Here is a 13441-nt window from a genome sequence, read left to right on the forward strand (position 1 = left end):
GATTATTCGGCTCAGTTCGTATAGTCCCATCCTCTTTTGTATGCACGAAAATTTTTTATTTCTTGATGCGACGGGGATTTCCCTGGCAGAGACATCACGTACACTATGCACACATTCGAACCTCAACTTATGGTTCGTTCGAAAAATAACTTAGTATGTGTTCAAAAATGTTCAAAAACCAACAGGGATGCGTTTCAAAATCATATGAACCATGGACCTTGCCGTTGGTGGGGAGGCTTGTCTGCCTCAGCGATACAGATAGCCGTACCGTAGGTGCAACCACAACGGAGGGGTATCTATTGAGAGGCCAGACAAACGTGTGGTTCCTGAAGAGGGGCAGCAGCCTTTTCGGTAGTTGCAGGGGCAACAGTCTGGATGATTGATTGATCTGGCCTTGTAACACTAACCAAAACGGCCTTGCTGTGCTAGTACTGCGAACGGCTGAAAGCAAGGGGAAACTACAGCCGTAATTTTTCCCGAGGGCATGCAGCTTTACTGTACGGTTAAATGATGATGGCGTCCTCTTGGGTAAAATATTCCGGAGGTAAAATAGTCCTCCATTCAGATCTCCGGGCGGGGACTACTCAAGAGGACGTCGTTATCAGGAGAAAGAAAACTGGCGTTCTACGCATCGGAGCGTGGAATGTCAGATCCCTTAATCGGGCAGATAGGTTAGAAAATTTAAAAACGGAAATGGATAGGTTAAAGTTTGGGAATTAGTGAAGTTCGGTGGCAGGAGGAACAAGACTTTTGGTCAGGCGAATATAGGGTTATAAATACAAAATCAAATAGGGGTAATGCAGGAGTAGGTTTAATAATGAATAAAAAAAATAGGAGTGCGGGTAAGCTACTACAAACAGCATAGTGAACGCATTATTGTGGCCAAGATAGACACGAAGCCCACGCCATCTACAGTAGTACAAGTTTATATGCCAACTAGCTATGCAGATGACGAAGAAATTGAATAAATGTACGATGAAATAAAAGAAATTATTCAGATAGTGAAGGGAGACGAAAATTTAATAGTCACGGGTGACTGGAATTCGATAGTAGGAAAAGGGAGAGAAGGAAACGTAGTAGGTGAATATGGATTGGGGGGAAGAAATGAAAGAGGAAGCCGCCTGATAGAATTTTGCACAGAGAACAACTTAATCATAGCTAATACTTGGTTCAAGAATCATAAAAGAAGGTTGTATACATGGAAGAAACCTGGAGATACTGACAGGTTTCAGATAGATTATATAATGGTAAGACAGAGATTTAGGAACCACGGTTTAAATTGTAAGACATTTCCAGGGGCAGATTTGGACTCTGACCACAATCTGTTGGTTATGAACTGTAGATTAAAACTGAAGAAACTGCAAAAAGGTGGGAATTTAAGGAGATGGGACCAGGATAAATTGACTACACCAGAAGTTGTACAGAGTTTCAGGGAGAACATGAGGGAACAACTGACACGAATGGGGGAAAGAAATACAGTAGAAGAAGAATGGGTAGCTTTGAGGGATGAAATGGTGAAGGCAGCAGAGGATCAAGTAGGTAAAAAGACGAGGGCTACTAGAAATCCTTGGGTAACAGAAGCAACATTGGACTTAATTGATGAAAGCAGAAAATATAAGAATGCAGTAAATGAAGCAGGCAAAAAGGATTACAAACGTCTCCAAAATGAGATCGACAGGAAGTCCAAAATGGCTAAGCAGGGATGGCTTGAGGACAAATGTAAGGTTGCAGAGGCTTATCTCACCAGGGGTAAGATAGATACTGCCTATAGGAAAATTAAAGAGACCTTTGGAGAAAAGAGAACCAATTGTATGAATATCAAGAACTTAGATGGAAACCCAGTTCTAAGCAAAGAAGGGAAAGCAGAAAGGTGGAAAGAGTGTATAGAGGGTCTATACAAGGGCGATATACTTGAGGACAATATTATGGAAATGGAAGAGGATGTAGATGAAGATGAAAGGGGAGATATGATACTGCGTGAAGAGTTTGACACAGCACTGAAAGACCTAAGACGAAACAAGGCCCCGGGAGTAGACAACATTCCATTAGAACTATTGACGGCCTTAGGAGAGCCAGCCCTGACAATCTGGTGAGCAAGATATACGAGACAGGCGAAATACCCTCAGACTTCAAGAAGAATATAATAATTCCAATCCCAAAGAAAGCAGCTGTTGGCTGATGCGAAAATTACCGAACTCTCAGTTTAATAAGTCACGGCTGCAAAATATTAACGCGAATTCTTTACAGACGAATGGAAAGACTAATAGAAGCTGACCTTGGGGAAGATCAGTTTGGTTTCCGTAGAAATATCGGAACACGTGAGGCAATACTGACCCTACGACTTACCTTAGAAGATAGATTGAGGAAAGACGAACCTACGTTTCTACCATTTGTAGACTTAGAGAAAGCTTTTGACAATGTTGACTGGAATACTCTCTTTAAAATTCTGAAGGTGGCAGGGGTCAAATACAGGGAGCGAAATGCTATTTACAATTTGTACAGAAACCAGACGGCAGTTATAAGAGTCGGGGGACATGAAGGAGAATCAGTGGTTGGGAGGGGAGTGAGACAGGGTTGTAGCCTATCCCCGATGTTATTCAACCTGTATATTGAGCAAGCAGTGAAGGAAACAAAAGAAAAATTCGGAGTAGGTATTAAAATCCATGGAGAAGAAATAATAACCTTGAGGTTTGCCCATGACATAATAAATCTGTCAGATACAGCAAAGGACCTGGAAGAGCAGTTGAACGGAATGGAGAGTGTCTTGAAAGGAGGATATAAGATGAACATCTACAAATGTAAAACGAGGATGATGGAATGTAGTCGAATTAAGTCGGGTGATGCTGAGGGAATTAGATTAGGAAATGAGACACTTAAAGTAGTAAAGGAGTTTTGCTATTTGGGGAGCAAAATAACTGATGATGGTCGAAGCAGAGAGGATATAAAATGTAGACTGGCAATGGCAAGGAAAGCGTTTCTGAAGAAGAGAAATTTGTTAACATCGAGTATAGATTTAAGTGTCAGGAAGTCGTTTCTGAGAGTATTTGTATGGAGTGTACCCATGTATGGAAGTGAAATATGGACGATAAACAATTTGGACAAGAAGAGAATAGAAGGTTTCGAAATGTGGTGCTACAGAAGAATGCTGAAGATTAGATGGGTAGATCACGTAACTAATGAGGAGGTACTGAATAGGATTGGGGAAAAGAGGAGTTTGTGGCACAACTTGACTAGAAAAAGGGATCGGTTGGTAGGACAAGTTCTGAGGCATCAACGGCTTACCAATTTAGTATTGGAGGGCAGCGTGGAGGGTAAAAGTTGTAGAGGGAGACCAAGAGATGAATACACTAAGCAGATTCAGAAAGATGTACGTTGCAGTAGTTACAGGGAGATGAAGAAGCTTGCACAGGATAGAGTAGCATGGAGAGCTGCATCAAACCAGTCTCAGGACTGAAGACCACAACAACAAAAACATGAATAATCGATAGACCAACGTGCGCTGGATGACAGGCGCTTTGTAAAACAAGGTTTTATTCTTAACGAATAGGAATTTGGCGCCCCCTGAAATTGTCGGCTGGGGCAGACACCCTGGTTTGGCCCAACCTCGATCCGGGCCTGGTTGAAGAAAACTGATACGAAAAATAAGAGGATGACTGCTGTAAAAGTCGCTGCCGAACTGCATGTTGCGCTCGCGAACCCTATCAGTACCCAAAGAACACGAAGGGAGTTCCATAAGCAAGGAACTGCAGAGGGAGTTGGAATTCCAAAACCACACACCAGTGATGCAAGTGCCCGTATCAGGAAAACGTTGTGCAAAAGCCAAAAAGCTAGATTGTGGAGCAATATTAGAAAGTCATTTTGTCAGTTGAATGTTGTTTCGCACTGTTTCCAAATTGTGGCCGAGTTTATGCCCCAAGAGTGAAACATGACGGGGTTTCGGTGACGATTTTGGGTTCGGTGATGATCTTGAGTTCGGAGATGATTTTTGAAGCCAAATCGTGGTGTTCCGTGGCCCCCATGGTTAGGCTGCAAGGTGGCATTACTGCCAAGGATTATGCGACCATTCTGACGGGTAATGTCCATCCTATGGTGTAATGTCTGTTCCCCAATGGTGGTGCAGTAATCCAAGACAAAAGGGCCCTTTGTTCACAATGATGGCATCATCAAGGATTGGTTTTGTAAGTACGAGGATGAACAGTCGCATCTCCCCTGGCCATCAGAGACACCAGATCTCAATATTATTGATACTTCTTAGTCTACTTTGAAGAGAAGGGTGCCTGATCGCTATCCACCTCTCCTACCGTTACCTTAACTTGCCGTAAGAATAGTATGAGCTACCCTTAAAAATCATTTTTCCATTCCGAGACGACGGTAATCTGTTTTGAATGCCAACAGGTTTACAAAACCGTAGTAGGTATTGTATTTCCATATATTTTGGAAATTTGTGGTAAGGTCTTATGGGACCAAACTGCTGAGGTCATCGGTCCTTAAGCCTACACACTACTTAATTTAACTTAAACTAACTTACGCTATAGACAACACACACACCCATGCCCGAGGGAGGACTCGAACCTCCGACGTTAGGATCCTCACGGACCGTGACAAAACGCCCTAGACCGAGCGGCTACCCGACGCGGATCATATACCGGGTGATCAAAAAGTCAGTATAAATTTGAAAACTGAATAAACCACGGAATAATGTAGATAGAGAGGTAAAACTTGACACACATGCTTGGAATGACTGCGCATGACAATCGTGTGTAAAAGGAGCTGTAATGAGAAAGAGAATCAGATGCGCCAGCAGTCGCAGCATGTTGACGTTACCTGAAAAGGCGCTTTTAGTGAAGCTGTATTATCAGAATTGGGAATGTGCTAGTTCAGCGTTACGATCCTATCGCCATAGGAAGGGGATTCGAACGGGTAAAGGTCCGTTGACAAATGTAGCTGTGGCGAGAATGATTTCGAAGTTCGAAGCCACGGGTTCTTTAGACGATAGACCCCCTTAGTGGCCGACCGAGCACAAGGTGCAATGCTGCTGAGACAGTTCAGGAAGAAATGGAGACTGTAGCGGCTGCTGAGACAGTTCAGGAAGAAACGGAGACTGTAGCGGGTTTGTCTAAGCATGGGGAAGTCAGCGCTCGTGCAGTCGCACGTCGCACCGGCATTCCATACACTACTGTTTGGTTGGCACTTAAGCGTACCCTCCGATGCTATCCGTACAAAATCCATCGGCGTCATGAACTGTTACCTGCGATTTAGTGAAGCGGAGGGCATTTGCGGTGTGGGCGTTTCAAAAGATGGCGGAAGATGACGATTGGTTGAGTAACGTGTTGTGGACCGACGAAGCTCATTTCACGCTCCGAGGGTCTGTCAACGCCCACAAATGCAGAATGTGGGCTACCGAAAATCCTAGAACTGTCGTGCAAACTCCATTGCACGACGATAAAGTCACGGTATGGGTTGGATTTACCACATCTACCGTTATTGGGCCTTTTTTCTTCGAGGGAATGCGTGATATTGGTTTTGTAACTGCTACCGTGACGGGTGAGAGGTACACCGATATGTTGCAGAATCGCATCATCCCCAGCCTGGCTGATAAACACCTGCTCGAACGTACGATGTTTATGCAGGATGACGCTCCACCCCATATTGCTAGACGCGTGAAAGATCTCTTGCGCGCGTCGTTTGGTGACGATCGTGTGCTCAGCCGCCATTTTCGTCATGCTTAGCCTACCAGGTCCCCAGACCTCAGTCCGTGCGATTGTTGGCTTTGGTGTTACCTGAAGTCGCAAGTGTATCGTGATCGACCGACATCTCTACGGATGCTGAAAGACAACATTCGACGCCAATGCCTCACCATAACCCCGGACATGCTTTACAGTGCTGTTTACAACATTATTCCTCGACTACAGCTATTGTTGAGGAATGATGGTCGACATATTGAGCATTTCCTGTAAAGAACATCATCTTTGCTTTGTCTTGCTTTGTTATGCTAATTATTGCCATTCTGATTAGATGAAGCGCCATCTGTCGGACATTTTTTGTACTTTTGTATTTTTTTTTTGTTCTAATAAAACCCCATGTCATTTCAAGCATGTGTGTCAATTTGTAGCTCTCTATCTACATTATTCCGTGATTTATTCGGTTTTCAAATTTATACTGATTTTTTGATCACCCGGTATTTTGTCGACATATTGTGGATGTAGGAAAATTGAGAGCACTAGTTTTGAACTGGCTACGTTGTTGCAGATTCGCAATCTTCCTAAACCGAGGAGCGAAGAGGGAGCAGCAGAGACAGCAGGACCACACTGACAGCAAGACGGCGGCCCCCGAGTGAGTGTGGCCAGACGGCCCGCCGCGGCTGTGGCCGTGTGACGGCCGCTCCACGAATCTCAGCACCGCGGCACTGCGTGCTCCTCTCTCCGTGGTCGCGTTCTTCACCCGCAGAGGGCCGCCAGACGGGTCGAGGAGCACACGGTGTGCGTGCGGCATACCCCTAGCCGCTCCTGCCCTGCGTTCGTACGTCACTGCGAGCAAAAGGACGGCGTGGCTCTCCTGCCATGCTGAATGCCTTACAGCTTTTTGTAACAATTCTTTTTTATGTGTACTTATTGTTGTATAAATATTTACATTCAATTTTTCAAAAGAACCAGTTCTTTACAATCCAAGCCAACACCTTAGACACATATTTGAAATGGTTTGATGTTTTTTATGAACATAAAAATAAAATGTACTACATGCGTTTCCTCCAAGGGCATGTATTAGCAACCGTAATTACATGTACCAGGAAAGCAAATAAACATTTTATACTCGTTTCCTAAAACACTGTTGTGCTGGACTTATTTTATAAAATCATCTTTAACGGAAGCTTAAAAAATACTTCTTTGAATTATCTTCTACGAAGTTTTTTGGAAACAACAGCATCTTAGCCTTAGCCTGTTGCACATAATTTGTATATGACTGTATATGATCGTCGTTATAAAATATTCTTTTTAGACTGGAAAAGACTTATTAAAGCTACATTATTGTAAAAAATTACTACACTTCTCTCTGAGACTTCCTATTCCTCTGATATTATTATAATTAGGACAAAATTATTTACAGCACTGTAAAGGACACGGCTGTGACCACCCGATAAAACTGAGATATTATCTTCAGATCACCTTCTGTGTATTGAATACTGAGCGTATTGTGATACTTCCGCTGGTTACTCACAGCGTCAACGGTGCAGCACGAGGGGAGAGTCGGGCCCCATACAGTGAACGCCAGAGACACATTCTGCAATAACGGGGAAGTAGCATAGAAGATGCCGTCGCCCAGCTCAATAAAGGACACTGCGCGAAGAGCCTGGCGAGCAACGCGAAAGGTGCTGATAACTGAGGGGTGCCTGCAGGGACTAAGAAAACACGCACAAAAGCATACGTGGATTTGTGAGTCTTCTAGCTGGCAGCAGCTGTTTAGGATAGCCTTTAAAACGAGAAACTTGCCGTTGACGCCTGCAGACAATGGGACGTGTGAAATTATTATTAACAAATCTTATAATTTTGTAGGGTGTACTCATCCATTTGCTTTATATCTGCTGCTGCCACAAGCTCATGTTGTCGAGTGTAACATGGTTTCTACACCATGAACGATCAATACAAACATTTTGTTTCAGAACCTTTCATCTAAATCAGGTCATAATTATACCGACATGCTTACAACACTGACGTACATCTTACTTAAGCAATTACATGCTTCTTGTAAAATATCTTCTAAGACACTGCTCTCTCTTTCCAACATGGCTGCCCTTTTATACACTCCTGGAAATTGAAATAAGAACACCGTGAATTCATTGTCCTCTGAAGGGGAAACTTTATTGACACATTCCTGGGGTCAGATACATCACATGATCACACTGACAGAACCACAGGCACATAGACACAGGCAACAGAGCATGCACAATGTCGGCACTAGTACAGTGTATATCCACCTTTCGCAGCAATGCAGGCTGCTATCCTCCCATGGAGACGATCGTAGAGATGCTGGATGTAGTCCTGTGGAACGGCTTGCCATGCCATTTCCACCTGGCGCCTCAGTTGGACCAGCGTTCGTGCTGGACGTGCAGACCGCGTGAGACGACGCTTCATCCAGTCCCAAACATGCTCAATGGGGGACAGATCCGGAGATCTTGCTGGCCAGGGTAGTTGACTTACACCTTCTAGAGCACGTTGGGTGGCACGGCATACATGCGGACGTGCAATGTCCTGTTGGAACAGCAAGTTCCCTTGCCGGTCTAGGAATGGTAGAACGATGGGTTCGATGACGGTTTGGATGTACCGTGCACTATTCAGTGTCCCCTCGACGATCACCAGTGGTGTACGGCCAGTGTAGGAGATCGCTCCCCACACCATGATGCCGGGTGTTGGCCCTGTGTGCCTCGGTCGTATGCAGTCCTGATTGTGGCGCTCACCTGCACGGCGCCAAACACGCATACGACCATCATTGGCACCAAGGCAGAAGCGACTCTCATCGCTGAAGACGACACATCTCCATTCGTCCCTCCATTCACGCCTGTCGCGACACCACTGGAGGCGGGCTGCACGATGTTGGGGCGTGAGCGGAAGACGGCCTAACGGTGTGCGGGACCGTAGCCCAGCTTCATGGAGACGGTTGCGAATGGTCCTCGCCGATACCCCAGGAGCAACAGTGTCCCTAATTTGCTGGAAAGTGGCGGTGCGGTCCCCTACGGCACTGCGTAGGATCGTACGGTCTTGGCGTGCATCCGTGCGTCGCTGCGGTCCGGTCCCAGGTCGACGGGCACGTGCACCTTCCGCCGACCACTGGCGACAACATCGATGTACTGTGGAGACCTCACGCCCCACGTGTTGAGCAATTCGGCGGTACGTCCACCCGGCCTCCCGCATGCCCACTATACGCCCTCGCTCAAAGTCCGTCAACTGCACATACGGTTCACATCCACGCTGTCGCGGCATGCTACCAGTGTTAAAGACTGCGATGGAGCTCCGTATGCCACGGCAAACTGGCTGACACTGACGGCGGCGGTGCACAAATGCTGCGCAGCTAGCGCCATTCGACGGCCAACACCGCGGTTCCTGGTGTGTCCGCTGTGCCGTGCGTGTGATCATTGCTTGTACAGCCCTCTCGCAGTGTCCGGAGCAAGTATGGTGGGTCTGACACACCGGTGTCAATGTGTTCTTTTTTCCATTTCCAGGAGTGTATGTATATCCGATCAATCCTCGGTATTGTTATAAAGGTTTTTTTTTAAAATAAAATTACGATTAAAACTGTTGCCTTAAAATTAATAACATATTTCAACAGTTGCACTGGCTCTAATAGAACAAATACATTTATCGATTTTTAAGTAGTTAACATTTTAGGAGTGTGTGAATACTCAAATATGAAAAATTAACAATACTTTTACTATTTTTATAAAATGTAAAAGATACATGGTTCGGAAAATGTTCCTAAAAATGTATATGTTTCCAAGTCTCCCATTGAATGTGGAAAAATATTATTTATTATTGACAAAACACCTAAAGAACTACCTATGTTTACACGCCACTTATAACATTTTCGTTAATTACATTTTAATTTTCTAATCAATTTTGACTCTCACAGATGGTTTTTCGTTTAAATACCACAGACTTAATTTAGATGCTGTTTTAACAGAAATCCATCTCAGTTTCAAGGACATGACTTTAACCAATGTACTCGATCATTCGTTCCATATTTCACCTAATTACGTTAATCCTAAATATTCCTACCAATTACAGGAGCTATATACCTCAACACAACTACAATTCAGTAAACAGTTTTATGGTATCAATTTTGTAAGTATAGGTTTATCTATAGCACTGCCTTTTGTTTACATCAGAGATTCCTGTTTGTTTCAAATTGGATCGAAAAATACGAGTTTTAAATGGGTTTCAATAGACTGTTCCGTCTCAGACGGAACGTAGAAACAAGCGACAAGAATTCGCACAGGGAGGCGTGTGAAAGATAAATAGCTGCGGAAGGAGTCAGTCTGCTTAAATAAAAGTGTTTTCCGAGCAGTAAGGAGATCGCTTATATGTCACGAACGCCAAGCAGATTGTTAGACGAAGCACGAGCAGAGAGACAGCCGTTAGTAAGTGTGTTGTGTGGCTGCTTTCACAGTAGTTACAAAATCCAGATAAACATCGAAACATTGTTGGACCTACATTGGGAACAGCCTTGACAGCGAAAACGTGAGAAAGACGCGGATGCAGTCCGTTACACTTTATACACTAATAAAAGTAGCACCGGCAAAATATATAATTCACCGAAAGAAATTCGTGACTTTTGTAGGAGAAGCTTTTGGAAATTTGCTATTTTGAGCTATACATTAAAACCGGTGTTAGATTTGGTAGTTATACAGACTATGGTTCTTAACAAAAGTTTTATAGTGTCTAAAGTACGGACTGAAGCACGTGTATATGGCAACCAGCAAGTCAGTGTAGACTCGTGGTTGCTGCGAATGTCAGGCCTATGACAATTAGCAAGCTGCGGAATGTGTTGATGCAAATTTTATTAAGGCAGTGATACCAGAAAATGTGTCTTATGGGTTTAGGAAATATGGATTTCAAGCACTTAATGTCAACATCTCCGATGAGTCAGATTTCGTTATGTTTGTGGTTTCGGACCACACTCTTAATTCTGTGTTCCTAATCCAACTAATGGGTTCAGGTAGTTATGTGATCCCTCCAAACACTTTGGAAGATAATACGCAAAATGTAGAGGCATTCGATGAATCAGAGGGTAGTTCATCACTATAGCTTTTTAATTTGAACTGAGATGTTGTGATTAGCGACTATACTTCGCTAAAATTTGCCAATGCTGTATTTTTTGTAGAGGAAATGTTGAAGGAAGTAGATGGGGACGATGAATATGAGGTCTCTTACCTTCAAAAAATATGTTTCCGAAAGCAGAAGGCATAGTCTGTGTGTCACATTGCGATGATTCTGCCTTCAGCGTTGGCTATGCGTCCAAAACACTACTAAGGAATTTACTAAGGGACTAGAACCACCCGGACACATAATAAGGCGACTCCCACCAACCAGCAGCAGCCGTTCTCACCCTCGACCCACTACAGGACAGTAAAAATAGCTACGACAACAGCAGAGGACAAGATCAGGAACGCCCAGGAAGAACCACCGTGAGAAATCACCCACCTATTACTAACATAGTGGGCAAGATTCCGTGGCTAGGAAGAATCAAACCCATCAAACAATAAAATAAAGGACTTCCTGTATTCCATTAAAGACAGGATGGAGAAGCTTCATAAGTCAGTAGTGTACAAGCTTCCAAGCGTCTGGGCACTGATCTATAATTATGAGAAGAGACGCCCCATTAACACACATACTGGTGAGCACAAGCGATACGAGAACTTGGTCAGCATACTAACTTGGCGTAGGTAGAACATAATGACACGTGTGGCTAGTCCGTACAATGTAAAGAATTCCGTGTTACTGCTAGCCATCCATTAACCACTTGGTGAAAAATTCAGAGACGCCGTCAAGGGAGTAATGCGCTCATCTAAGATGAATCATAAGAAGGGCTAGAGAATAACACCATCCTGGTTGCTGGTGGCCCAAACTTGATTCGGAGCTGCACCACCACATGCCGTAAACACCACGCTACAGATAACAGGAGCACTGGCTGGTCTGACGCCACCAGCCACTACGTAAGCTGCTCTGTGTCACGATGGCCGCTTCCAGCGGATTCGCCTATGACAACCAACAAAAACTGACATCAATTATACCCAGAAAAAAGCGTATTACATCAATCTTACTTGATCCTGCCATACATTACGGACGTGATATGTCAGGATACCCTACCGTTTCCCAAATAATATGTATAAAGCAGTAACCTCAAATCACAATTATTCACCCTGATGAAGAGAGGCGCAAAACGACGGTAGTTTGATCACACAGAACGCGATCTCGTATATAGATGAGCTTTTTGAAACTGATACCATCCACAAAAGAATACATCTTAAAATTACTTACATTGATTGTCCATTACGTATAACAGTAAGCACATCACTAAAATAAGTTAGATACATCTTCTAATTCTGTTCAAAATTCCATTCAGTATGTAACGCGTCCTCTTATATTATTATGTTTTGCTATTGTTATTGTTAGAAAAATCTTTATTCAGTCAAAAATGGTTCAAATGGCTCTGAGCACTATGGGACTTAACATCTGAGGTTATCAGCCCCCTAGAACTTAGAACTACTTAAACCCAACTAACCTAAGGACATCACACACATCCATGCCCGAGGCAGGATTCGAACCTGCGACCGTAGTGGTCGTGCAGTTCCATGCTGAAGCTCCTAGAACCGCTCGGCCACACCGGCCGGCTTTATTCAGTCAGTCGTCAAAATTTTGAAATAAAAGTTATTGTGGATGTGGCATAATAACTATTTCGCGTGAAGCGCTGTTGCGACACAGGCAAAGATCAATTCTGGAAACTAAGCCACTGACTATTACAAATAATGTCATTAAGGAATACGGCCGACTGACTGCATCAAATAAGAGGGCACGTACATTCGCATATGAGTGGTAAAAAAAAAGCGTTAATACTGTATAGGAAATGAGTCTTAAATATAGTTACGCTTGTACATACTCCAATGTATGCGATCATACGAACGGGATAGAGGCACGTACATTTTTAGTGCAATCATCCCCCGTGGCCTAGATAAAAAGAATTACAGTTAAATGCATTTATTCATCTTAGAACGTAAATGCGTGGACTTTGAAATTAAATGAAAAAAAAAGACTGCAGGTTCTGAATGTCTCGGCAAATAAATTGAAACTGACGGTAGCGGCCACGAAAGGAAAAAGATGAACACATTCACGTACCTCTATTGTTGAGCAGCGTCGCCGTGAAGATCGTCGCCTACATCTAAATTCTCTGCATAAAATTTAAATAATAGTAATAATTTTCCAGAATTTGAGGAGCTGGGACCCACGGTATCACAAAAGACGAAATCTCTCTGCTTCAAAATCATTTTCATTATTTAACCCAATTTGATCCTGCCATACATTCAGGACGTGACATGTCAGGATACCCTACCATTTCCCAAATAATATGTATAAAGCAGTAACCTCAAATCACAATTAGTCACCCTGATGAAGAGAGGGGCAAAATATCAGTAAGAAATGGCACAACACGTCTTAACACTAGGACAGGATAACAGCGAAAGGTAACTTATTCTAAAACTAATAATCGAAGAACGTAAAGCTTCTTTTGTTCAGCAAAGGCTTTACGCATTAATCTCTGGTAGTTGAAGTAGTTTCTATATATTCATAAAAAATTATATAATCCCTTTACATTGCCTTCTTGGGCGAGCCGGCCGCGGTGGTCTAGCGGTTCTGGCGCTGCAGTCCGGAACCGCGGGACTGCTACGGTCGCAGGT

General features: G+C 43.7%; 1 protein-coding gene across 1 annotated transcript in view; it reads left to right on the forward strand.

The window, feature by feature from the left end:
* LOC126250910 (proton-coupled folate transporter-like) overlaps positions 1–6572 on the forward strand; it is a 69200-nt gene extending 62628 nt beyond the window's left edge. The window contains exon 11 of the mRNA XM_049951597.1: positions 6250–6572. Within this exon, the coding sequence (XP_049807554.1) occupies positions 6250–6337 (88 nt within the window). The 3' untranslated portion in view covers positions 6338–6572. The remainder of the gene's footprint in view (positions 1–6249) is intronic.
* The last annotated feature ends 6869 nt before the right edge of the window (positions 6573–13441 follow it).

This window comes from Schistocerca nitens, chromosome 1 (assembly GCF_023898315.1).
Source record: "Schistocerca nitens isolate TAMUIC-IGC-003100 chromosome 1, iqSchNite1.1, whole genome shotgun sequence".
Taxonomy (NCBI): domain Eukaryota; kingdom Metazoa; phylum Arthropoda; class Insecta; order Orthoptera; family Acrididae; genus Schistocerca; species Schistocerca nitens.